A 26,844-nucleotide genomic window follows, 5' to 3' on the forward strand; every position below is an offset into this window, starting at 1 on the left:
AACTATCAAGTTTGTAGATAAGGATAAGAAATTATTTTAAAAATATCAATAATAAATATATTCATTATCTTTGGAAATCTTGTAATTTAAAAAGAAAAATAAGAAATATGGTGTTCTAGAAACAGTCATTTTAAATATTTTTAATAATATTTTGTGTTGTGATTTGAAAAATCTTTTGAAAGAATTTTTTATTTTTCTTCCATGATAAAATCTTTACTGTTTCTTTTTATCTATCACAAATTCAATTTTTTTTTTATCTATCATCAAATCAAAAAAATATTTATTATCCTTTTTTAAATTATTTTTAACACTCTATTCAATTCTCTTTCTGAAATTAAATATAAAAGATAAATATAAAGATATAAATTAGGGATAATTTTAAAAAGATAACGAGATAAAATTTTATGAAATAATTAAATTTTTTTACATATAAAATTCGGTTAACATGAAATATAAAAAAAAACTGAGGGAGGGAGTATATTAGTGCTTTTAGAAAAAATAATTTCTCTTTCTTTTGATGCAATACAAACTTCACACTTAATAAATGAGGTTTTTTTTTTACAATGTTAATATCTATATTAGGTGCGAGTTAATGCTTCAAATACACATGTCAAAAAGCATGTAAATTCTTCTATAAAGAATTTTAACTCTTACTATTATGCACAACACACTAAAACTAATCACTTAAACCAAACGGTGTTGATTAAAATTAAAAATCTAATGATTGAGTTGGAAATTTTTATTTAATTTAAAAATTAGTGATAACTTTAAAATAAAGTACACAGTTCATAAAATGACTTAAAATAGAAAACTAAGTAAATTATTAGAAGCAATGGTTGGATCTGCATATACCTAGACAACAAGAAAAATAATTGGTTTTTGTGTACATTTGTTTAGATAAATAGAATATGGATCATAATAGCTGTCCCTTTCTCACTTAAAAACTAGCACACATGTACATATATATGTATATATATTTCTCTTAAAGTCTTGTTGGAATGTAAAACTTTATAGTTTAAAAATGTTTGATAACTTTCAACCATTACATTGCAAAAAGAAATTTATGTCTCTCAAGCAAAGAGCTTTCAAAATTCGAAACACGATTTAAAAAGTATCAATAAATTAAAAATATATTTTATATTTTATAAAATTAAAAAAATTAAAATGATGTTGATTCTACGATTCTTTACATAGCATAGCTGGTATTTTATTATGCTCTCAACTAAAAAGTTAAAAATTCAAATAAAATAAAATAAAATTAATTAATAATAATAATGGTGTTGATTTGTGTTAAGATTGCACGTTATGTAATAGGGGGTAAACTCATATGCCATATATAATCAGATTTAATTAACAATATCTAAAAACTCAATATTAATAGAAAAAAACATTATTTTATGTATATTGTATGGGGCCCATGAGATATGTTTTGTTTTCAATTATCATGATATGATATGGTTTGATATGATGATAGTATGTAAAGATGTGGGGAAGTGACAATTATATAGAGTTTTATTTATAATTATTTATTTTTTTATACATATTTTAAAAAAATAACTTAAGTTTTATTTCTTTTAAAAAAAAATTAAACAATTTTATTTTATTTTTTTCCTAATTCTATCAATGACAAAAGTATCTCTTGACAACCTAAGTCACTTCCAAAGAAACACAAACGACCAATTCAACATCTTAGTGTTTAATAATGAAATGAAAATTAGATTGAGATTTTCTCTAATCCATAAAGGCATGATGCTTGACATCTCATTTATCAAAATATCTACTTTTTTCTTCAAATCTTTTTTTTTTTTTAAAAAAAATTTGGTATCAATCATTTCTTGAGCCGTCCATTAGATAAATCTATTGAATTAGTTAAGAGTAAATATTATAAATATATATTCTAATAATAAAAACTTCTATTAGGTCTAACAACAAAAAATACAAAGTCATTCCATACTTAACATTAATGTAATTATCTTCACTAATCTTGCCTATGAAGAGTAGCTTGGAAAATAACATAACAATATTACACACACAAAACTAAGTGTATTGTCTTCAATGTAGAACAAAATCTACCTCTTTTGAGTACCAACTAAAATATGTTTCGCAAGGATTCTCCGCACATCTCTTAAGTTTCAAATGCTTAACTCTACATCTCTTAAGTTTCAAGTGCTTATAACCTTTGCCAAAATAAGAGTGCGTGAGACATTAACTCTACACGGCTGTTAAGTTTCAATTGCTCATCGCATTTGTCTAAATAATAATAATAATAATAATAATAATAATAATAATAATAATTAATAATAATACATATACAAATCTAGCGAGCTTTCTCCAACATACAATTAAATACTGAAACATGCTTCACAAGGTTTCTCTATTTTTGGGTCCTTTTAACTCTGCCGTGGTGTGGACTTCTCATGTGAATCTTATTAACGTTAAAATGAGAATAAGGAATTAATTCCGCATGTTTTTCTAAATTTTAAGTACTGATCACCCTTCTAAAATATATAAATATATATATATATATATAAACACATGAATGAATTCTCAACCTTAGCATGTTTGCTTCTAATGTATTTATTTGTAATATATATATGTACAAACTATATCTCGACACTTCACAACTCCACTGAACCAAAGACCGAATTTCTCAATACCTAATCTTTACAGAGTTATTTGCAACCTTAAATCCAGCCAAACAAATGCCAAAAAAAAAACAGCCAACCAAAGTACCCATGTGGATAAAAACATATTAAATTCTTTTAATTTGTACATAGTTTTTCATTCTCTATCTTCTAGTCATAATCACAATGAAGAGTTAGATATAACAATATTCTCTTCCTTCATCCACCAACAAGATATATTCAAGAACAATATAAAATAAAGGTCATAACTTCAATTCAATCTACCATTCCCCACCAAAACTACCATTCTCTCAATCCATACCATATAAACAACAACAACAACAACAACAACAAGTACATCATTCATATCTCCACAAAACATCAAACAACTTCAACCATGGGATCATCAACAAGTACTACTACTACAACAACAACAACACTCTTCCAACTCCTCTCAAACATCATCAAGCTCCTCCCCACTGGCACCACCTTCTTCTTCCAATTCCTCAACCCTCTCCTCACCAACAATGGCAAGTGCAACACCACCAACAAAACCTTCACTGCCATCTTGCTCTCCCTTTCTGCCTTATTCTGCTTCTTCTCCACCTTCACTGACAGCACCACCACCTCTGATGGCAAGCTCCAGTATGGCCTTCTCACCACTAATGGCCTTTGGACTGGTTCCTCCTCCACAAGCTCTAAGTCCAAGCTCAAGCTCAAAGACTTTATCCATGCCTTCCTCTCTTTGATGGTGTTTGCTGTTTTAGTCCTCTTGGATACTAACACTATTTCTTGCTTTTATCCTTCTCTTCTATCCAAAGAGAAGGCTTTGCTCAAAGCTTTGCCTCCTGCTCTTGGTGCTCTTTCTTCTCTAGTTTTCATGTTCTTACCCTCCACTCGCCATGGTATTGGCTACTCTTCGTCTTCCTCAACCTCTTCATCTTCTTCAACTTAATGCTTTCCCATTGGAGTAATTGCCAATTATGTATGGTTGGCTTGCCTTGACAATATATTAATTCTATGTATATATAGGGATCCTATATTCAAATATTTTATATATATATCGGGCAACATAGTGTAGTAAAGAATGGTTTGTCCAATTAATCAAATATATATATATATATATATTATATATCAAGCAATATTATGTATGAATATTATAAACAACCAACAAGTATTGGTGCAAGTTGTGAGAATAAATTATTCTCACGTATGTGGCTCATGTAACGGAAGGCTTAATAGAATATTAATTAGATCTACATAAAGTTATGGAGTTTTAATATTAAGGTTTTCTTATTTACAATGGTCGAAGATGATTAAAGTTAAAGTTAAAATTTGATGTAACTCTCTGGCTATAATGCTCATCATGATGATAAGCTTTTAAATCATCGAGAAAATATGAAAAGAAGAAGGTAAGAGAAAAAAAGAAAAAAACAAAAGTAAGGTTTTTATTCTTTTGCTTTATATTTTTTAGTTTTTTTCACAAGTGTAAGAATGGATAAATGTAAGTTTTATGTGTATTTTATATTTTTTTTTGTGTGAATCAAACTTGTAAAAATTCTGACTATTTTCAAATATTCGTTATAGTTGCAATAGATGTTTTTTTTTTTAATATTATTAGATTTTTCTCAACGTCAAAATGAGAAACTTCTAAAATAAATAGCATAAATTTGGATTTCTTATCTAAGAGATTCATTTTATATATAAAAAAATATATTTGCCAAAAGAAATATATTAAAGGCTGGCTTCGTAGATTTATCCTATTATAATAGGGCTTCTAGAGGTCAAAACCTCAAAAAAAAAATAAAAAATAAAAAAATAAAATAAAAAAAGAGAGAAATTTATCATGTAACAGTGGTCTAGGAAGTCTTATAAAGCTTCCGGAAGTTCAAAACTTCAAAGAGGGGAAAAAATAAACAAGTGTATATTATTAACTGTTCAAGCATTATGTCAAGGATGTATTGTAATATAATTTAATTATTTAAATAAATTATCTTCCCTGTTATTCTCTCTGTCTTCCACTCATTAATTAATTGATTAATTCATATTATCTTTGTGTAATCCATGATCTCCTGTTTTTTATTTTTTGATGAGCAAAGTTTGAGACACACGTTAGTTAACATGTGGTTCCTTAACCTAACAAGCTATTCTAGTTTAAAAAATCAATTATTTTTATGCATAAAAATGTAATTATTTGCACAATGATCATATTATATTTTTAAATATAAAAAATGGTATTTTTTGTTTTAAGGTAAAACTATGACCTCTTCCTTTCATCACGATCATTATATATAAAAATATTATTTCCAACCACCTCCTACAATTATGTCTACATATATAGCATCTAGCTCTTAACTACCTAAAATACACTAAAGAAAATATCACAGAAGAATATCTACCAAAAATACAAAGATATATATGATCTTAGTTTAAAAAATAAATTATTTTTATGTATAGAAATGTAATTATTTGCACAATGATCATATTATATTTTTGAATATAAACAATGGTATATTTTGTTGAGGGATGACTATTATGAAAATACTTTAGGTTTCAAGGTATAACTATGATTAATGATTCTCTTCCTTTCATCACGATCATTATATATAAAAATATCGTTTCTAATCACCCGCTACACTTATGTCTACATATATAGCATCTAGCTCTTAACTACCTAAAATACACTAAAAAATATCACAGACGAATATCTTCCAAAAATACAAAGATATATTATGCACGATCTTAATGCATTATCATCATATAATAATTATAATACTTATATAAATAAATATTTTGTAAATAGGAGTATTTTTTATTAATAAATCTAATCAACATCATATAATAATTATAATACTTATAAGAATACATAAATAAATATTTTGTAAATAGGAGTATTTTTTATTAATAAATCTAATCAACATCATATAATAATTATAATACTTATAAGAATACATAAATAAATATTTTGTAAATAGGAGTATTTTTTTATAAATAAATTTAATTTAAATTTTGAGAGTAAACTATAATTACTTTTGTTTTGTTTTTGTTTTTTTGTACAAATGTGATGTGCATGCATTGAATATTGAACATTTAGCTTACACGTCTTAAATATAGGGTGTAAACTGTAAATTAAATTTTACATTCGGAAATCTATTATTACTATCGCGTGCAGTGAAACGAAAAACAATTGAATGTTTCATATTCATTTTTACAATAGGACGTTTTTTATATATAATTTTATTTTATTGTTGTGAAGTTGCGGAGATAAAAAAATTTTCAAAAATAAAAATAAATAAAAAATAAGGGAAAAAAATAAATAATAATAATATAACTAATAAAAGTACAAAATCTAGCATCGTTGGTGTATCTTCTCTGTTTCCAAGGATTTTTCTTTTCTTTTTTTTTTTCAGCTTTCAATCCTCTCTTTGGGTGCCCTAGCTGAGAGACAACGAAGCCCTTTGCCCACCGAGATCCCATTCTCGCAAGTGATCCGGTGGTGGAAACGGCGGCCACGCGATCATGTCCAAGTTTTTGGAGGTCTGATTTTCGTATTTTATTTGTTTGACTTTTGATTTTGGTTTTTCTTCTTTATCTTCAAATTATGGGAAGCAATTTGGTTGTTTAGTTTTGAATGTTGATTTGTGAGGCTAAAGGTGATAGCTTTGTTGTTCTTCTTTTGGATATCCATGGATTTATGAAAAACTGCGTTTTTTTAATCGATAGTTTGTTTTTTGAAATTTAGGGTTTCAGTGACAATAGAAAAAAGAAAATTTGTGCTTGTGTTTGCGTTTGATGTATATTTTTTACAGGTGAAAGCTTATGTTGGTCTTATTCAGGATGTGATTGAATTCAAGAAAATTCATGGTTCTTCTGTAGGTTTATTTTGGAGAATAAGATTGAAAAAGTATGGTGATTTGCTTTAAGATGTCAGTAGATTTAAGAAGATTGATTGCCCTAGTGACCAATGTAGTTTAGTTTAGAAATAGAGAGATTAAGCACTTCTTCAGGTTGTTGGTAGCTCTACGAAGATTGATTGTTCTAGTGATCATTCTAGTTTAGAATAGAGACTGGAGGAAAATACCAGCTTTTAGGGCCTTAAATTAAGTACCTTTTAGGTTTTTACTTGTATTCCCCGCAGAGATGTTATGAATCTCTTGGTTTGGTTGTTCTAAGATAAGATGTTAGCTTACATTGTGTCTAGATTTCTCTTCTAAGAAGACTGCTGAGCAATATGATTTATCATTTTATCATATTATGAATTATTTTGCCTATTAGCCATCAATAGACTCTAAGTGGTATATGTGTAAACGTTTATGTTGTCTTGATTTATTACTAGTCTTTTTTGTCTTAACTAATGAATTGCTGATTGCATGTTATTTTTCTCCAAATATCTTGCGTGGGCATTTTTAGTAGAAGGAATGCTGACCGTTTAAATAAGCTTTGGGTGGGACCTTGATTATCAGAGTGATATGTCATTTTGTTTATAAATCGATTTTTTTATATTCTTTTGTTTCTAGACTGTTATTGTATCTGAAGTCTATGTTCTTTCTACATGGGCATCAGCAGCCTGTCTAGAGTCACTAGCACTGTCTTCAGCTGTGATCTAGCTAATTGATATGAATTGTGGTACTTATACTTCAATTTTAGACAGTTTTATTTTTTATAGTTGTTTATATACTGGCACTCTAATGCTGCATTGAGCAATCTGATTATGATAGGCAATTCTCATTATTATTTTCATTACTTAATATGACAGAATCTTGGCGGAAGGTACACAAGTTTGACTTTTTTTTTTCTTTTTTAATGCTTTTCTTATGAATTTTCCTTCCTGAAAGTTCTTCAAACTTTTTTAAATTTCATGACAAATTTTGCTTACTTATGCACTACACTTGGGCCATTTGGCATGCCAACAGAGATGTAAAGGTAACAAAGATTCGGTCGGAGCATATGCAGTTCAATGTGGAGAATGTTCCAAATGGAGGTTTATTCCAACAAAAGAAGAGTTTGAGAGCATCAGACATAATTTTATTGAAAACCCGTGGTACTGCAACAAGAAACCTGGTGTGACTTGTGATGATCCCGCTGATTTAGAGTATGACAACACTCGTATCTGGGTTTTTGATAAGCCTAACATCCCTAAGGCACCCCCGAACACTGAGCGGATGTTGATAATGAGAAGGGATTGCTCAAAAATGGATGCTCATTATATAATGCCAAATGGGAAGAAAGTGAGAAGTGGTGTGGAGGTAGAAAAGTTTCTTGAAGCATATCCTGAATACAAAGGTAAAATTTCCCCATCCAGCTTCTCATTTACCGTTCCAAAGGTTATGGATGAAAGATCTCCTAGAAAGTTTGAAGCGAAAGCTTCTCCCAGTAGTAACAAGAGGCTGAAGATTTCAACCAAAAAGGAGTAATGCTTCTCTTTCGCTGAATAACTAGTTAACGACCCATTCCAATGTGAAAATTTTCAAGCATGAAAATCTTTTTGTAGAATAATGTCGATAATTCCATGTTTTGTGTATATATAGTTCTGACAGTGCTCGAACGGGTTGTCTGTTTTGGTTTGCTTTGATGTTAGGGCTTCTGCGATTACAGTTATAATTTTATTGCTGTTGATGCTTTGATGCTTCTGAGTTGTAGTTGGTTTTGGTGATTATTTTCGATTGTTTTCCTTCTTTTGACATTAGGGTTTGCAACTTTACAGGATTCAAGAATGCATTGACCTTTTTATTCTAATGAATCAGTGATTTTTGAATTTTGGTTGTGTTCTAACAGTTGTTTCTGAACTTTTGTTTGATCATAAGCACTAATCTTTGCTAGCAGGGAAAGTTGTAATTTTGATTAACCTAAATTTTTACTTGTCTAATATTTGTTAAGCATCATCATCATCATCACCATCATCGTCATAATATTTCATGATTATGATGATGATGATCATCATCATGATTACGATTATGATCATTATCATTGCTAGTGTGGGAGACTAGTGTGGGAGACCCGTGCTGATGCTACGGGTTTATATATGAAAGTCATTTCATTTTTTTATTTGTATTTTAAATTTATATGTTATTTTATTTAGGGGATACGTTTTCTAGGGACGTCCCCAGAATCCATATCTGGGGATGTCCCTAGGAGCTGTTAGATCATTTGATTTAACGGCTCCTATAATGTCCCAAAAAACCAAACTGAAATTTCAACAAAATTCAAACTTCAAACTCATAATGCTGCAGCCTAAGTCACAAAGGGAAAAAAATCCTTAGATTCCTCAATATCAACAAAATTCAAACTTTGATTCATATAAACAAGTGCATCAACCAATTAATCAAAAAATAAATAAATAAATAAAGCACATCTTTATAGCAACAATCTCCATCTAATAACATCCTGATTTTCACGATAAATATTTCGTCAACAGCGAATCAAATGAAATATTTTTCCATCTCAAAATTAACAGCATTTCAGGAACAAATCAACACCCAAATCAATCAGAAAAACAATTGTTTAGAGAAAGAAGAACAACAAAAAGAAATTGAAAGAAATTGGTTGATCTATAGAGAGATGGATCTAAACCCTTGACACCGGAGAAGGCGTTGGTGGAGGCAGAGACGGTGGTGGAGGCGTTGGTGGATACGACGGGGAGAAGGCGTTGGTGGAGGCGAAGACAGTGGATGTTGTGGAGGCGTTGGTGGAATAAGAGACGGTGGTGGAGGTGTTGGTGGAGACGGGGGAGAAGGCCTCCGCCAGGTTTTGGTAAACAGAAATTTCAGTTTGGTTTTTTGGGACATTATAGGAGCCGTTAGATCAAATGATTTAACGGCTCCTAGGGACGTCCCCAGATATGGATTCTGGGGACGTCCCTAGAAGACGTATCCCCTTTTATTTATTTATTTATTTAATTTTTTTTTAAAAAAAATTAAAAATGTAATAAATATTTCATTTGTTGATAACTTTTATTGGTTAAAAGATATATAGTAAGTTTGGGAAAAAAACCAGCTATTTTGTAAGGATTTATTCATACATTAATAAATTATAACATAGTTTTCTGTTTTACATTCATGCTCGAAAAGTTGAGTTGTGATGGTTTCACCTATTTGATTTATATTCTCAAGTAAGTTAGGAAGTAAGTTAGGAAGAGTTACGTAATTTAACTGAGGTGTCCTTCATATTTACTCAATTTCATAATTAACTCAAAGGTTATTATTAAAATATTAGTAAACAAAATTACTTGAATTAAATAGAAAAAAGTTGTTCAATTTCTCATCCCCAATTCCAAAGAGTAACAACAACAGAGAAAAAAGTGCAACAACTCCACTTCATTCATGGTTGTTATTATGGATGTACATCAGATTCAGTGGAGTGTCTAACGTTGTCATTCATGGCAACATGAAGGTTGAGGTTGATCAGAGTAACTAATGATGGGATTTTGTGAGATGTAATGGATTTGAGAGACTTCCTGGCATTGTTCTTTGATGAGTCAACTCCATGGATCTGATGATGGTTTGGGGTCGACTCTTTGCCTCCCTTCTTATGGCTAGTAGTATTTTCGATCTGTCAAAGAATAATGTATTAGTGAATGTTTTTCTAAGTAAGCCATGTGAAGATGTTATTTGAGATGATATAAGAAAAAATTATTCTATGCTAACTAATACATAGAATAATTTAGTTTTATATTAGATTCTCAAGGATAATCACACTAATCAATTTGTTATGCATTTCATTTTGTATTTATTAATCGATATGCAAGTATTATAGTTATATGAAATTTTTCTTTCTTTCTTTTTTTTTTTTTACATAAATCATGGCTAGGCCAAGATGCATTTGTAGTTCACTTGATATTTTCAAACATAGGTTGAAGTCTTCGACCGGTCAAATTTGTCTATAATGTTGTTCTTCATTATATCTTTATATGTCAGTAAAAATTACATTGTTTTAGGAATGTCTGAGCTGCTCAGAGTTCCAATTTAGTTTTAATGCAACTTCTTTATGATATGGTTCGTAGTCCTGTAATTTCAGTAAAATTCTAAACAATTAACAATAATTGTCAAGAAACTAAAATTTAGTAAATATTATTAAAAAAAATTGTAAACATTACTTAGAGTTTCTCAATCAGCTCTTTTGCATTTGAAGCAGAGACAATGATATGCCGTTCAATTGGGTTGATAAAACCTTCTTCCGCAGCTTGGTCAATGAAAGAAAGTAATGAGTTGTAGTAACCATCAATATTCAGTAATCCGACCTAAAACAAAGAACAAGTTAGACATGTTTTGTTCATAATTTCCATTGTGTATGTGTACAACTGGTGTTGATTTGCCGGCTTGTTATGTATGCCTAATTGTGCCCAAGTAATTACTTCAAAAAATTCCTCAAGAGTGTCATAACCTCATGCATAACAATTTCAATTAAGATTAATGAGTATTTTTTTTTTTTTTTTGTATTTTGGTTATTTATGTCAAGAACATTAAAATATAATGATTTGTGAGAGGATTTGTGTTCTTTTGCATAATGAATGATAAAAGAATGATAACAAAATAAAATAATGGTAGCGAGCATATAATAAATATGAAATGTTTGTTTATGCACTAACCAGGTAAAGCAATAAAGGCATCAAAATTGTGAGCCATCTTTGCTTTCCTTTGGTGCATGTCTGCAACTGGTTTTACTTCTCTCATAGTGATGCCAGTGATCTGACAAATTCACAAACCAATATATTACTGAAGAGGCATTAGTATTTGTGGTTTGAGTTTTTGTTTTTGAAGAGTTTGTCATAAAATTCAATATTTGTTTTTCATACCTCTTTATCCATTAGGGCTTCGGGAATGATACTGAATATATGGGGGAAAAATGTTAATATCTTAAGTTTTTTTTTTTAAATGAATGGCCTTTTAATAATTTTTTCAAAATAATAATAATAATAATAATAATAATAATAATAATAATAATAATAATAATAATAATAATCATACCCAAGAACATGTCTTCCACCATCAAAGACAGTTTGAGATATCAAGCCCATTAATCCAATATTGCCTCCTTCATATACTATATTAATGTTTTTCACCACCTGAAAGAATTTGCTATGTTATTTAAGGTATTTCTAGTTGAGCACATAGAAATGAATAGGCTATATGATTATAAGAACAATAATAGAGAAAAATGATGGAAAGGAAGAGAGAGTGATGAAAAGTGCAATTAAAATTAAGTAAAAGGAGGAAGCCAAACCAGTTCTTTGCCCAAATCAATGGCTGCATCTTGGTAAATTTTTTTCTTCCCTAGGTTACTACCGCAAAAAACACAAATTGTCTTGAATTTGGATGTACTCATTATCTTTCTTTTGTTTTGCTTTACTAACATTGCAAATTACATTAAATCATCATAAGGAAAGATAACTTAAAGCTGTAACTATAATATGTTTTTTTATTGCTAAAAAAAGAACAAATAGGTTGACAATTGAACAATAATAATAAGGAAGGATGAATAAAAGAGAATCTTGGAATTGTAGGGAAATTAGGCTGATGATATGTATTTTTGTTGGAGTGTTACCATGTTTGATCTAGGAGGCTGATGATTGTTTGGGAAGATGACTGTATTTCTATCAGGTGTTATATATATACATTGCTTTTGGGATAGCTACTATTACCTTAGAAATGCATATATATATATATATATATATAGAGAGAGAGAGAGAGAGAGAGAGAGAGATGGTTGCCTTGTGTTGTTTTTCTTTGGTTAATTTTTTATATTATTTTTTTTTTATGTTTAGTTAAAGATATTCATCATATTTTGTCAGATTTTTTTAAAAGAAGTGTAGATTTGTTTTCAATTAGTATTTTTTTTAGAAAAAAAATGTAAGTTAAAATGTTAAAATTATGATAAAATCCAAAAGAAGACAGATTAAAAAAAGATCATACTTTCCAAAAAAGTGGTGTGACTAGATCCTAATAACAACTGCATCTATATCAGGAAGACATTCCCTGCATATAAATTCTATAAGCAAACATCCAATGTATCAAAACTTACGCCATGATTATCTCTAATTCCTTCTTATAAATCACTAATTATTGGTTTCCTCGGATGCATTCTACATAGAAATTTTATATGATTCGTCTTCTATATACTTAATCTTTCCCGAAAGGATAAAGGAATGTCAAGTCCATCATTTTATTCATATCAGTAACATAGAAAATTTACTTATGTTCTCTATAGTAGTAACTGATGGTGACACTAAGAACACAATTATTAAGCTCAACACATATTGAACATATCCACCAAATACATCTCAGTTCATGGTTTCTTATAAAGCTCTAACAAATCTGAAACTCACATCCTTAAAATACCATAAATCTCATGATTTCTATCAAAAATGAAATGTTCTCTACATAAACAATTGTTGGCCATAATTGAAGAATAAAAGAACTTGACTATTCCCTCCTTAACCAAATTACCAAAAAGACAATTTTCAACAGTTCAAACTATCATATAAAAAATTAATAAATAATCAAGAGGAATCAAACAAAGAAATAAATTCAATTGCACAATAATCAAGACCAATAACGACAAAGTAACTCAGCAAAGCTTCCTTTTTTTTCCCAGAGGATCCGCTCAAGCATTCAATCAAACACGTCATTTGCCTATCTAAATCTAATTCGTAAATCAAGGCCGGGCCCAAATGAAACCCTTATTTATTTATTTAGTTATTTATTTGAAAACAATAAAAAGAAATAACAGAAACCAAATTAAATACACAAACATAAAGTTGTTTTCTTTCAGAATTATAAATACTTATTTACATTCAGAATTATTAATAACGTTAAAAATGGCCGTATATAATTTTTTTTTTTTTGGATCAATATCTATGGCATACATATCTATAGTATAAAACATAAGAAAATGATTGTGGACACAGTATAAGAGAATAAAAGTTAGAGACAATCATCACGTGTACAATCTAATACTTGAAATGATGGCTATCTTGACTCTAATGTCTACATCATCTATTCTTTTAAAGTTATATTCATATATGATTTCAACAAGAATAGGGTTTCTGACAAAAATGCATTTATTATTCCTATGAGCCTCATATTTAGCAAAATCTTGACTTCCTCGGCTTCAACAACAATAAAAGAAATCAATGTTGATTAATAATGTCACAAGGCAACTGGTGTTTTTTGCCGTTACGTGATTTGTTCTTCCTATTTTCATTTAATAAATAAAGTATATAATAAATTTATATAGTATGATTCCATCTCTTACACGTGATCTCTCTCTAACACATTTGATCCTCTTGTTTCACATATCACATATCCTCTCTCTCTCACGTGCTCCATTTTTATATTTTTATAATCCAACTCATTTGGCTTATTGAATTTTTTTTGTGAAATTCACTATTGATGATGATAAAAAAAAGTAGACTCACATTGCTTTAATCATGGCTTCTCAATTAATTTCAATGCAATACATCATAATTAAAAACAGCATGCAGCAAATGGTGATCATCATGGCTCCTCAATCATCATATAACACATATATATATATATATATAATGTAACAAATAAAATAATCAAATAAAATATACAAAATTATTTTTAATGTCTATACATGTATGAACACCAATATAAGAACTCTTAAAATCGAATCAAAACAAAAACTAAACATAAAAAAACGAAACTAATCTATATATACTATTAAAGTAGATATATAATCTATTTCGAGAGTGTTTCAAGGAACAATCTTAATTTTTTTATAACATTTAAGTTTTTATTTATATTACTTATAATATTAATAATTAAAAAATATTAACTACACTTAATTATTTATGCAATAATTGTCCATAAGACTTTTGAAATCCAAGGTATAAAATAGTTGTTTAGATGTATAATCTCAGGTTTCAAGGAACAATTTTAATTTTTTATAACATTTAAGTTTTATTTATACTACTTATAATATTAATAATTGAAAAAAATAATTATACCTAATTATTTATGCAATAAATGTCCATAAGACCTTTGAAATCCAAAGTATAAAATAATTTTTATGGAGGAGTTGCTTAATTATATTATTTTATGTATAATATCGCCTCAAAACTCCTAACAAAATTTTAACAACTCTGATGCGAAGCCGGGGAGAATGCCTAGTAAAAGTAAATAAATCAGTATTTCAGTTCTGCCAAAAGACAACAAACCCTAGAAATTCCGATCCGATGGAGATCGAACAACGTTCTAATTAGTGTCCTCAGGATTAAGAGACTGGTTTGAGGTGCATCTGTGAAAAGCCTGCCGCCATTGCCAAGGATACCGTTGTGGTGCCGGAGGCAGCGAAACTTACGTCGTTAGTGAATGGTACCAAGTTGTTTATGACCAAAACAAATAAATATTCATGAATGGAAAAATAAAATAAAAACCATAAAAAATACTGATTTCATTGTAACATTGCAAAGTAATCTTTGATAACCAAAGAAGGGGTACACCGGATGTGTGTTTCTGGCGGGTGACATTAGAGGGGTTCCGTCCCGTTGATAGCGAGTCACAGAGCTTATCCAATTGCACAGTTTGCGATCCATCATGCTATTTCTGTTCCCTTATGTGGGAGTCGTTTGAGCTTGAGAGGTGACGGCGCCGGCGATGACTTGACCTTTGGAGATTGAGAAGCGGATGGAGGAAGAAAGGTGGAAAAAAATGGTTAGGTTGGAATGTGAGGCGACTAGGTTAAAATTTTTTTATATTTATAATTCATTTCTTTTACCTATTTGTTTATTATATATATATATATATATTTATTATTTTTGTGAAATTTGCTATTGATGAATATGTTAGACAAGAAAAAGTTAGGCTTCCATCCCTTCAAGACTCATCAATCCATTCCAATTCAATATATCATAATAATTTTTTTAAAAAAAAATTAAACAAACACCAATCGGCATGCACCAAATGGCGGCTAGTATCATAATAAATTTTTTGAAAAAAATTACAAAAAACACCAATCGGCACACACCAAATGGCGGCTAGGTTGGAATGTGAGGGGCTAGGTTAACATTTTCTATATATATATAAAAATTAAACATAAAAGGGATAAAGTGACCCATTTTCGCATCAACTGTCCGGCAATAGGGAATAAAAAAAAAACAAAATCATAAACAAATGTTTAAAAGAGTTAAGGCTCACATCCTGTAATTATGTGCCTCATCAATCAATTTTATTATAATAACAATAATTAAAAAAATTTTCAAAATCACCAATTGGCATGCTCCAAATGGCGTGTAAAGGCTTTAAGGAGATAAACTTTATATTATGTATGTATATATATATAATTGTACTATTTGCACATTGGCCCACTTTTAGGAGGTATCATTCCAAATTTGTGTTGCTATTTTCATCATCATCATAATATTTCATGGTTTTGATTATGATCATTATCATTGTGATTGTACTATGTGCACATTGGCCCACTTTTAGGAGGTATCATTCCAAATTTGTGTTGCTATTTTCATCATCATCATAATATTTCATGGTTTTGATTATGATCATTATCATTGTGATTGTACTATGTGCACATTGGCCTACTTTTAGTTGATATCATTCCAAATTTGTGTTACTAGTTGCCCCTTGTGAATTTCTTTATTTGCAAAAATGCTATTAGTTATGTAGTTTCTGTTTGTCAATTTGTGTTTCATTTTCTTTTTTATTAAAATTAAAAAATTTTAGAATAAAAAATTCATAATTCATTTTTCAAAATTCAAGGTTTCTATTTTTAGTTAAAATTTTAAATCAATTCAAATTTAATAGCTTGTTTGTTGTCAATGTTTATTCATGAGAATAAAGCTGAAGTTCCATGTAATTTCTGATAGGTTGTTTACAGTTGAATAATACATATCATGATCCTATTGGGAAATACACAAACTACACTATTCACACTTCACCTAAGTCAGCATCTGGTTATATCCATGGATCTAAGTAAATCAATTAAGCTAGAAATATATTGATACAATTTAGCGAGCTCCGTAATAAAATCATTTATATAAGTTTAGCATTCTTATTCAAATTTCTAAGTGAAGTTAAGTTTATTAATGAATAATAGACAAAGAAATATGGTGATCCTTCTTTGGCCAGAAATGTAGCCATGATGGAAGCTAAATCTCCTATAAACCCTCAATGACAACCAAACCATGAGGTTTATAGCATCATCTGCAGGAAAAAACAAAGGAAAACCTAAGAAAGTGTTCAATTTGAAGCCTTGAAAGCTAGCATTGCCTTTTATGTTTGATTGATCCATGAAACATCTCTTGAGTAATGAGACATTTTAAGAATGATTATATTTGATATTTTAGGTATGATTTATCATTATTATTATTATTTTAAAATATTTTAGACATTATTGTTTAAAATATTCCTCTTAGCCTTATTTCCTTATATAATAAGGTCTAAGTTTAGATTTTATTGTCTATATAAACACATAAACACCTTGTAAATGAGATACAATACATTGAAGAAATATTCATCTTACAATTTTGGGAAAAACAAAATTTTGGATTTTTATTATTTTCGTATTTTCGAGGGCGATCAAAAGGTTAAGAAGTTTTGAACATTTTATTATATATTTATTGAAACCAGTATTTATGTATTACTATTTGAGTTGTACGAGATGAAATTCTTATACACCGTTTTTAGGGGATGCTCCTATTTCAATAAAATATACATGATTGACTAAAGGAACATATCAAGCACAACTACTTGTACTGTATTATGTTTGATGTTCAATAATTGTTCACCATTTGATTCCCCCAAGTACTTGATAAAAAATTGCAAAATTATTATGATAAGCTTTGTATTATTTTATGTTTGTTTTATGATAAAGAAATATGATTTGTTTTCACCTTTCAATATTCCGCACTTATTTTCTTAATAGTTAATATAATTATTAGTATATAATTATATTTTTAAATTTTTAATAATTAATTACTAAAAAATACTTATGCTTTGTTCGGATTGAGGGCCAAAGAGGGAAAATTAAGTAAAGTGAGGGCATTGGAAGGTCAGAGTGAGTCCTTCCGTTGTTTGGATAGATATTTTTAATTTCATGAAGGAAAAAGAATGATTAACTCTGGCCCTCTGAAACCCTCCGAAAATCCACTTTTTCTGGTCCCCCGATTTGGGGTGCCGGGGGAGGGAGAACTTCACAAAAAATTTAAAATTTTTTAAAAAACCTTAATACCCTTAATTTTAAAATTAATTACATAACGCCACTTCATAAGTTTCTTTTTTCACTTTTTTCAATCTAATTTTATTTTAATCAGGTATTCACATGACACCCATTGCAGATTATTATTTTTATGTATTTCTTTTTTGTTTGCTTATTTGTTTATTTGTTTGTTTATGTTATATTTTTTATTTGTCAATTCATCCTTAGAAGAATCTATCTCAATAGAATTCTTTGCTATCCAAATTTTATTCGAAGTTCAAATAAAATTCAACATGATTATTGTACTATGAATTAAAATATTAGAATATGTTTACTAACAATATGATAAAGTGATTTTGTGATGATTCAATAAAGCTGTAGGAGGAATTAGTCTTTAAATAATGTATGATATACTTTCAAAAGAAGAATAAATTGTGGTATTTGAGAAGAGACAAAATTAAAGTATAATAATCAAAATAATAATGATAATTATAATAATTATTATAATTATAATAATTATTATATTTATTAAAAAAAGCTACTTAGAATGTGAATTTATTACAGATATTTATAATATCTGTAAATAGAAATAAGTAATTTTTTATTTAATAATAAGGTATAATTGGTAAATCATATTATTATATGTCCTTTTCTTTTCTTTCCCTTCTTAACAAAAAAAACCCTCTTTTCCTTTCCTTTCATAAAATTTGTCTATCCAAACAAAGGTTAAAACTTTACTTTTCCTCTCCTTATTTTTTCTTCTGCTTTTGAATCCAAACACTATATTAAAGAATTAAATTTTAAAAAACTATTCACCATATTTTCTTGTTGATAAGCTAAAGCAACCAGTATTAATTTATGACTAATATAAATTATTGATCAAATCATATAGACAAACAATTATATTAACTAAGAATAAGCTTGTCTTTTGCTTGTGTTGTACTTCGCTAAAATTTTTATACGATAAATTTTCAACTTTAATTTTAATAAACGTTTAAGTAAAAAGCTTTCAACTTTAATTTTAATAAAAATTAAAAATAAAAAAACAACTGTAAATCTCCTTGACTTATAGACAAAGTGAAGCAGATAAAAAAAACATAAAAAATACAAAATACAAAGCTGAAACAGTTAATCTCAAAAACAAACAAGATGAACAAAGCTTTCAACCTTTTAACCTCAAAAATCAACATTCACAATAAACACATCCATAAACACAACTAGATTGCTTCAAAAGTTTATGAAAAAAACCAAACAAAAACAAATAAATTAAGAAATACACCAAACCTCAAGTTATGCTATTTTCAATCAGCAAAGACACCCAAGGACTAACAAATCAATCTTCATATGTAACACGCCCAGATCAATGTTTATACAATGCATGCAACTTAGCTTTAATTGTACTTCCAATGTTTGATTTGTATCTAACACGGTATCAAAACAAACGTATTTTATTTAAAAATAGAAAATACCTTAGAGGCTAGAACATAACCCATGGTATTAAGCAACCATGGTGAATATTCATGAATTATAAAAACAAATGATTAATTCCTAATAAAAACCACTGAGATTGTTAAGCTGCAATTCATGCTTAAGAAAAGTTTTGCAGTGTTCTCATAAGAACCGAGTCAAGTTTTTGCAGTAATTGATGTTAAAAAAGTTTCAAAATGTTAGTATGAAGTTATCGATCAAGGATGTTGAATTCGTGGTTTTCCGAGAGAGAAGGAATTCATTGAAGCTTGTATCTCTTCCAGTGTTCGGTCTTTGGTCTCCGGCACAAGCTTCGCCACAAATAAAACAGTAAGACCACAAACGGTGGCGAACATAAAGAATGTGCCTGCACAATGATGCAGAAACATTTTCAATTCTTAGATATACAAAATACGAAATTTGATATAAAAACAGAAAAAAAAAAAAGCAGCTTGTGATCAAACACCTGCTGAATTCCAGGCCATGAGAAAGTTGAAAGCATATGAAACAATCCAGGAACCAAACCAACTAATTAAAGTTACAAGGCTTCCTGCTGATGCTTTCATGTTTATTGGAAATATCTGTATCAATAAGACAAAACAAATGCGGCTTAATATTTCAAATATAAGATCTTAAATTATGTATTATAAGTAGAACTTAAATCAATCTATAAAGTTGTTTTAATATTCTGCCGGCCATACAAATAACGGTAGAAGTGTCATTTTCTACATTCTAATGGCCAATTAACAGTAAAAAATAGTCTGACTTAACTAAAGGGTATGTATGTACTTAGAAACTTCAAAAGAGTAAATATTTCTTTTCAAGATTCTGCTGGTGTTTATAAATGTAAAGAAAAACCAGAAAACACTCAGACAATTATTGACATGATTGCAATTACCTCCGACATTATGACCCATGGGATTCCTCCCATGCCCAATGAGAATGATCCAGTAAACACCTAAGCTCGGAAAAAAAAAACAGAAGCAGCAATTGTCAATCGAAATGCATAATCGACAGAATATTTATAATATCTGTAGAACAGAATTACCAGTATTCCCACCAATGCGAAGAAAGGGTTCACATTCATCAAAAGTTCATGCCCCTGTCTTCAACAAAAGTTAATTCTCGATTTTTTTTTTTTAAATTTGAGTGACATATTCTCTTTAGCCAGCAAAACATTAAAGAAAAAAAAAAGTTTCGCATTTTGTGAGTATACATCCCTCAAAATAAGTCAAATTATCTATCCAAACTGCAAAAGATACCATTTATCTATATATCCTTACAAAGTAAGTTGATTAACAGCAATGAGGTGAAAGTTTCAATTAAATTACGAAAATCCCCAGAATACCATTCAGTTTTTTCTTCTTGGGATTTTTACTTGCATACCCCTGTAAAATCATGAGTTTGCTTAAATACCCCCATAAAAATGATATTTGTTTGTATACCCCTACAAATCAATTATATTTGCTTCTATGCCCCTATGGTTAAGTTGACTTTTAATGGTGTTAAATCAATGGATGGAATAAGGGTAAATTACCAAAGTGGGTTTGCTTATATACCCTTTGAAATTTTTTTCTTCTTATTTTGTAGACATTACTCATTTCATTCAACAAATGACCATTATAAGTTTGTTAATATACCTATCAAAATTTTTTATTATATTTTATAGACTTAAATTATTTAAATTATAGATAACCAATATAATTTTTTTATATACGCTTTAATTATTTTTAAAAATTATTAAAAATCAAGAATTTTTGAGTAAATTCATTATTTAAGGTTTTTACAAGCATCTCTAAAACATTTTAGATTATCACATGCTCTTTACAAACACAACCTAAAAATAGGTAAAAATTACGTGTAACAATATATAACAAATAATTTCATACTATGGTTAAGGGTAATTGGGTAATTTTGGATAATGTTAAGGGTAGTTAGATGATGTTAAGGGTAATTGGGTAATTTCATACTAAAAAATAACAAATAATTTCATACTAAAAATTATGACCTTGGATGATGTTAAGGGTAATTAGGTAATTTTATTAAGTTGGGTTAAGTGGGAAGTATGATTAATTCCATAAACCCTAACGGTGACTAACGGTAACTAGCGGTAGAAATATATAAGTAAAAAAGTTAGTTTTATGAGGGTATGCAAGCAAATAGTATTTTTATGGGGGTATTTAAACAATTTCATGGTTTTATAGGGGTATGCAAGCAATTTTTCCTTTCTTCTATGCCCCTAAAATTAGGACAATTTTCTATTGAGCTATCAACGGCATTTTTGTCATTTTAGTGTGCATCATTAGGCCCTTGCCACCACTAAGTTAAACAAAGAGCATGGTCAGTAACATTGGGGAGACAGAAAGACAACAGGGTTATGGAATATATTTTACATGGGTATAAAGAAAAACAGCAACTTTTTTGGAGATTAGAAAGCCGATTAAAACTTTTCATAAATGAGATATAGATATAAACCTTAAAGAGGAATGACATTCCAACTAGGAAACAGCCCAAGCATGTGCCCGCTGCTGAAATCTGCAGTATACAGCAGTTGTATGAGTACGGTGAAGATATATTTGTTATGTTCAACTAAATTGCTTACCATTAAAAGCGGTCTTCTTCCAGATACATCCATCAAAAACACACCCAATGTAGTCATCGGAATCTGTAAATAAGAGTCTGTCTTATGTTTATTTCATGCAAACAATGAAATAGAAGGATCCAAGATGATGAAATGAGCACCTGGATAATAACCATTGCTATCGATCCAATATCACTCGAGAAACCTGAGAGAAATTTCAATCTTTATTCATAAATCAGGGAAGTTAGGCAAAATATTTCCAGCTTTACTTACCTGCTGAAACAAATATTGCACTCGCATAAAAGCAAACTGCATTCACACCACCAAATTGCTGAAACACCATTAATCCAACTCCGACCTGATTATTAAATCTAGCATTAATTAAGAGTGTATACTGTGGCATTGTATACTCAAACTTAAGTCATACTTACAACAACTGAATGAAGATACTTCTTCTGAAACAAATCTAGCACAGTAGTCTTCGGTGAGCGTTGAAGGGTTTCAGTGAAATCCTGTGAAGAAATCAAGGCTCTTCCACATTAGCCATAGATACTCTATATGTGCATATTTAGTAATTTTGATTCACAGGAGCAAATATATAGTACCTTGATCTCCTCAGCTTCCAGTGAGATGTCAGTTTCCTTCCCACGTAGACTCTGTAAAGCTGCCTCGAATCTAGCATGATGGCCAACCTTTGCCTGCATAATGAACCATCGCATTCAGGGTTAGAAGTTCAGAAGAATTCAAACCACTAAATCACCTTGTTTTATTTTTTTTAATTGCATTTCTTATGATTTCGACCTATCATCCAAGAGCATACATGGAATCAATAGTCGTATGGACTTACGAAACCAATCAGGTAGTATAGATACATCATACAACATTTTAAAGAACATAAACATCACCTTGACAAGTTTAACCAGATTAAATAAATTAACAGGATAGACGGTGTGCTCAATTTTTTTTTTTTCCAATTTTGATTTAAATTATGCACGTTTCTCATGCTTATCATGTAGTTCACTAAACTTCAAGTGAACTGTTTATGGTATGATGTCACTCTTAATATTTTATAAGAGCATGCTGAAAGATTCCAATCATTCACATCAGAAAATTTTAACACTCATAATATTCGACAGTATAATTATCTTCAATGATCATATACAAAATATCCAAGCAGTATCCACAACTATCATCATGTACCAAAACTTAGCTACAGTAATTAAAAGTTGATCATTATCTAGAAAAATATTAATTAAAGTATCCAACACTTCACTAGTGACTGAATAATGGGAAATAAAACAGTGCCGGTAAGTATATGCAGCATGTGACCAACCAGCCATCTAGGAGACTCAGGAATAAATAGGAGGCCGACAAGTTGCAGCAGACACGGAAAAACTCCTGTGACAGAAAAGTTAAAAAATTATTTGCCGAATGACAGACGTGTTCGAGTATAGTCCATAACTTTCATCTGCAGCTAATTACCCTAAAAGGAAAAATCTGATTCAATACAGCAGAAGCATTTCTCAAGGGCCAAAAAATTAATGTTTCATAGTTATTGAAAGGCCAATGTTGACAAATATGAGATTGGACACCTCTATCCAACATAATTAGAGGTCAGCAGTTCACACAATATTTTTTATGTGCAGGATTAGTTTAATTTAAGAACAAAAAGGAAAAAAAATTACATCAAACCGTTCTCAAATTAACAAACAATACTAACATGGATTTTCAAAGAAAGTCATACACATGACTCGTGATTTCAGACAAAATACATCATATGGCCTGATGTCATCTAGTGGTAGAACTGAAAAATCTAATTTTATTTGCCTAGATAATCATGAAGAAACCATTATCCAAAACCAATATTAACGCATCACTATTAAGCAATTTATTGACATATCAGCTGCAATATCTCTCAACCAATAACCCAGTCAGGTTACTGACATTCATTTTTCACAATAAAGGTTTCAAGCAAAACTACCCACATTAAATAACCATGTCATACACTCTTTCCCATGCTAACTTTCTAAGAAACAAAATGATCTAAAAAGTCTGCAGTTATTGTTAATAAAACAACATAAAAAAAAATTAAGATAAGATAATTTATGGAAATATCCGAGTTTTAAGGAAATATACCTAGTAAAGCCAGGGTACGCCAAGTTAAAAATGTTCCGAACAAGAAGGCTAGGGATGACCCACAACATATCATCAACTGTGAAATTAACAATAAGACACTAAGGACAAACCACTTCAAATGCATTCATCCATGGAAAAAAATTTCTTTTGCACCTGATTTACAGTTGTAAATCCACCTCTGAGATTTTTGGGTGTTATTTCTGCTATGTACACTGGAACCTGTTTGGCCATTTCAACTGAAATTTATAGTTTATACACAAAGAATTTTCACATGATACCACTACTTAGCCATCTAAAAAAAATATCAATTTATTTTTCATAACCAATTTTATTCGATTTATTAATATCTTGATGGTGCATGAACATGTTCAATTATGTTTTTTTTTTCACATATTATCACATTAAGATTATGTATTTTGATTACTTAGATAAGCATGTACCTACTTATTTATATCCAATAGTCATCCTCGAGCATATTGCAATATACAGCATACATAAAAATTATGTTGGATTAAGGTGCTCACAATGTATGAAAGAAGTCCAATACCATAGCCAACTGAAAGCCTTCCAAGATCAAGCCACCAAACACCCTTCAGCATTTAAGCTAACATTATGGCAACGATAACCAAATAAATGAAATTTCATAAAACTAGAAATTGAAGAGGATACATTGGATGGTGGATTTATCATAGTCGTATTTAGTACGTAGGATCTTGTTGATCTTTTACAGCGTGTAGTTCAACAGTCCTTTTTTCAGATTTTAAAAGCAATCAAAACAAAATGAAAACCTTGGCGAAGAATATGGCAAGCCATCCCACAATGCAGAAAAAGTCAGATGTAGCCATTGCCTGGATTAGAATATCAAAAGTTAATGATCATGATTGTCCATCTATTTATTCTGAAACAATTATAGAGGTTTGATGGAAACTGAAACAAAGAAAAGAAATGGAACACATTAAGTTACCAATTTTCTACCAATCATATCTGTGACTCTTCCACTCATTACAGCACCTATCATTGCTCCAATTGTCAAGATTGAGCCAAATACAGAGTACTGCAGAAACAAATATACAAAGACAAAAAGGTTTCTTCACGACAAAACATACAAAAAAACATTAAGAAAATGTTGAGTTTCTCACTGATGAGGCAAAAAAATTTCAGTCTAGAACCATTTTTTGAATCAGTGAGAAACAAATAGATAAATATTTTCAAGAAACAAAAAAGGTATTGCAAGTCTTGTGTACTAACAACAATGAAGAACCTCACCTCAGGCAAAGGAAAGGTGAAGATCTCTCATAATTCCAGACTGTGCTGGAGAAGAAAATCCCACCTGAAATATAAATTTATAAAAATCTTAACATGTTCAGCCTGACTATGAAAAATTTATTTGATTAATTAGATGAAAACTAAATCATTGATGAACCTATTATCTATACCCTGAACTTTGGTTGATGAAGAAATGAGAGCATGAAAATCAAGAGAAGAAATTATCTTGTTTTTACCCGAATTTTAGATAAATTTCATCTAATCAAACAAACAAAACAAGAAAAAAATTAAGTATTTTTCTTTCCTAACATTCTCTCCCCTTTTCCTTCGTAGACTAAAGCTTAGCACTTCTACTAATTTTCAACTTTTACAATCAAATTGAGATTTGGTCTATGAAGAAATGATAGAAAGGGAATCAAGCAATAAAATTTTTGAGTAAACCACAAGTTACACAAACAAGCACATTTATTTATCTTGCTTTTATGCCTCTGCTGATAAATATTTCATATTTCCCACTCAATCAAACAAACAAGAAAATTCTACATCTTTATTCATATTCCTCAATATACCTTTCCCATTCCCTTCATTCCTCTCAAACCAAAAACATCCTAATGATCAATGAGCTTCGATTAATGAAACAACATGATGGAAAGTAAATCAAAAGGCAAAACTCTTGAGTAAATCACAAATTAAAAGTAGCAAAACATCTTAATTATCCTCCTTTTCTGCACCTTTTCATAATAAAACAATAATTTAAAAAAAAAAAAATCTCATCTTTCCTCCTCAAACAAACAAAAAGGTCCACATTTTCCTTATTCCTTCCCCCTTTTCCTCAATTCCACACTAAGTTCCAGGATCAAACTAATCTAAAGTAAGAATAGAATTGAAAAAACAACAAGTCATACCGAGCAACCAAACACAAAAGAACCGGCGACGGCGACGGCGGTGCTGGCGACCACAACCCAAAGCGATGAAGAAGAAGCAGTGGACGAGTCTCTTTCCAAGAGAGGCACCTCCATTACTGAGTCACCACCTTCTCTACCAGTAGCCATGGCTACTCCTTGGTTTTTCTCCACAAAGAGCTGCAGGAGATTGAGAGAATTCAATGAAGACTATGAAAATTACCAGTCAATGAATGATGTTGCTTGTTTGGATTTTTCCCGGATTTTGGGGCCATTTATGAACAATGATTGTTTTATTTTTTAATATTGATTTATTAATTTGTATTTGAGGTTTTAATAGTTTTATCTTTATCCGAAATTTTCATTTTAATAATTAATTAATTATATAAATAATAATAGAATTAGGATTCAATGTGACACCTTTATCCCCTCAAATTTGCCACATCAGTAGTTATTTTTCTATTTATTTTAATTTAAGGTTTATGTATTTAAAATTTAGAGTATATGATTTTATTGGATTTGGGTTTAAAATTTTTGGGTATTATAATATTTTATGAGTTTTAAAATTTAGAAATTTATATAGTTTTGATGTAATTTAAATAGAAAAAAGAATAGTGTAGATGCACGTTATTTAAGAAATCAAAGTTTCTATTTGAAGGGGATAAAATCTGACATCATTATCACCCTTTCATATAAT

The 26,844-nt window shown here is 29.6% G+C and overlaps 3 protein-coding genes and 1 pseudogene across 5 annotated transcripts; 2 read left to right on the forward strand and 2 right to left on the reverse strand.

Annotated features, from left to right (window-relative positions):
* Positions 1–2,968: 2,968 nt before the first annotated feature.
* LOC120273463 (protein DMP2-like) lies at positions 2,969–3,904 on the forward strand. Its single transcript, XM_039280089.1, has one exon. The coding sequence runs from the start codon at positions 3,022–3,024 to the stop codon at positions 3,577–3,579; it is 558 nt and encodes a 185-aa protein (XP_039136023.1). The 5' UTR covers positions 2,969–3,021; the 3' UTR covers positions 3,580–3,904.
* A 2,089-nt stretch (positions 3,905–5,993) lies between these two features.
* Positions 5,994–8,254, forward strand: LOC120273097 (methyl-CpG-binding domain-containing protein 4-like). The gene is made up of 2 exons (XM_039279746.1): positions 5,994–6,161; positions 7,538–8,254. Exons 1-2 carry the CDS (start codon positions 6,144–6,146, stop codon positions 8,036–8,038), a joined length of 519 nt encoding a protein of 172 aa, XP_039135680.1. The 5' UTR covers positions 5,994–6,143; the 3' UTR covers positions 8,039–8,254.
* A 2,299-nt stretch (positions 8,255–10,553) lies between these two features.
* LOC120273997 lies at positions 10,554–11,945 on the reverse strand (annotated as a pseudogene).
* Positions 11,946–19,273: 7,328 nt separating this feature from the next.
* On the reverse strand, positions 19,274–26,409 carry LOC120273849 (sugar transporter ERD6-like 5). 3 transcript variants are annotated; one of them, XM_039280573.1, is made up of 18 exons: positions 26,151–26,409; positions 25,246–25,309; positions 24,944–25,033; positions 24,768–24,827; positions 24,504–24,569; positions 24,133–24,198; positions 23,980–24,055; positions 23,177–23,241; positions 22,449–22,541; positions 22,275–22,355; positions 22,117–22,201; positions 22,005–22,048; positions 21,865–21,927; positions 21,738–21,797; positions 20,311–20,364; positions 20,161–20,220; positions 19,729–19,843; positions 19,274–19,629 (listed from the first exon to the last, which is right to left on the reverse strand). In XM_039280573.1, exons 3-18 carry the CDS (start codon positions 24,995–24,997, stop codon positions 19,481–19,483), a joined length of 1,191 nt encoding a protein of 396 aa, XP_039136507.1. In that variant the 5' UTR covers positions 24,998–25,033; positions 25,246–25,309; positions 26,151–26,409; the 3' UTR covers positions 19,274–19,480. The 3 variants fall into 3 exon arrangements, with proteins under 3 accessions (XP_039136507.1, XP_039136508.1, XP_039136509.1); XM_039280574.1 differs by having other exon boundaries at positions 24,944–24,990; positions 26,151–26,408; XM_039280575.1 differs by lacking the exons at positions 24,944–25,033; positions 25,246–25,309; positions 26,151–26,409 and having other exon boundaries at positions 24,504–24,583.
* Positions 26,410–26,844: the final 435 nt, after the last annotated feature.

Source organism: Dioscorea cayenensis, chromosome 12 (genome assembly GCF_009730915.1).
Source record: "Dioscorea cayenensis subsp. rotundata cultivar TDr96_F1 chromosome 12, TDr96_F1_v2_PseudoChromosome.rev07_lg8_w22 25.fasta, whole genome shotgun sequence".
Lineage (NCBI taxonomy): Eukaryota > Viridiplantae > Streptophyta > Magnoliopsida > Dioscoreales > Dioscoreaceae > Dioscorea > Dioscorea cayenensis.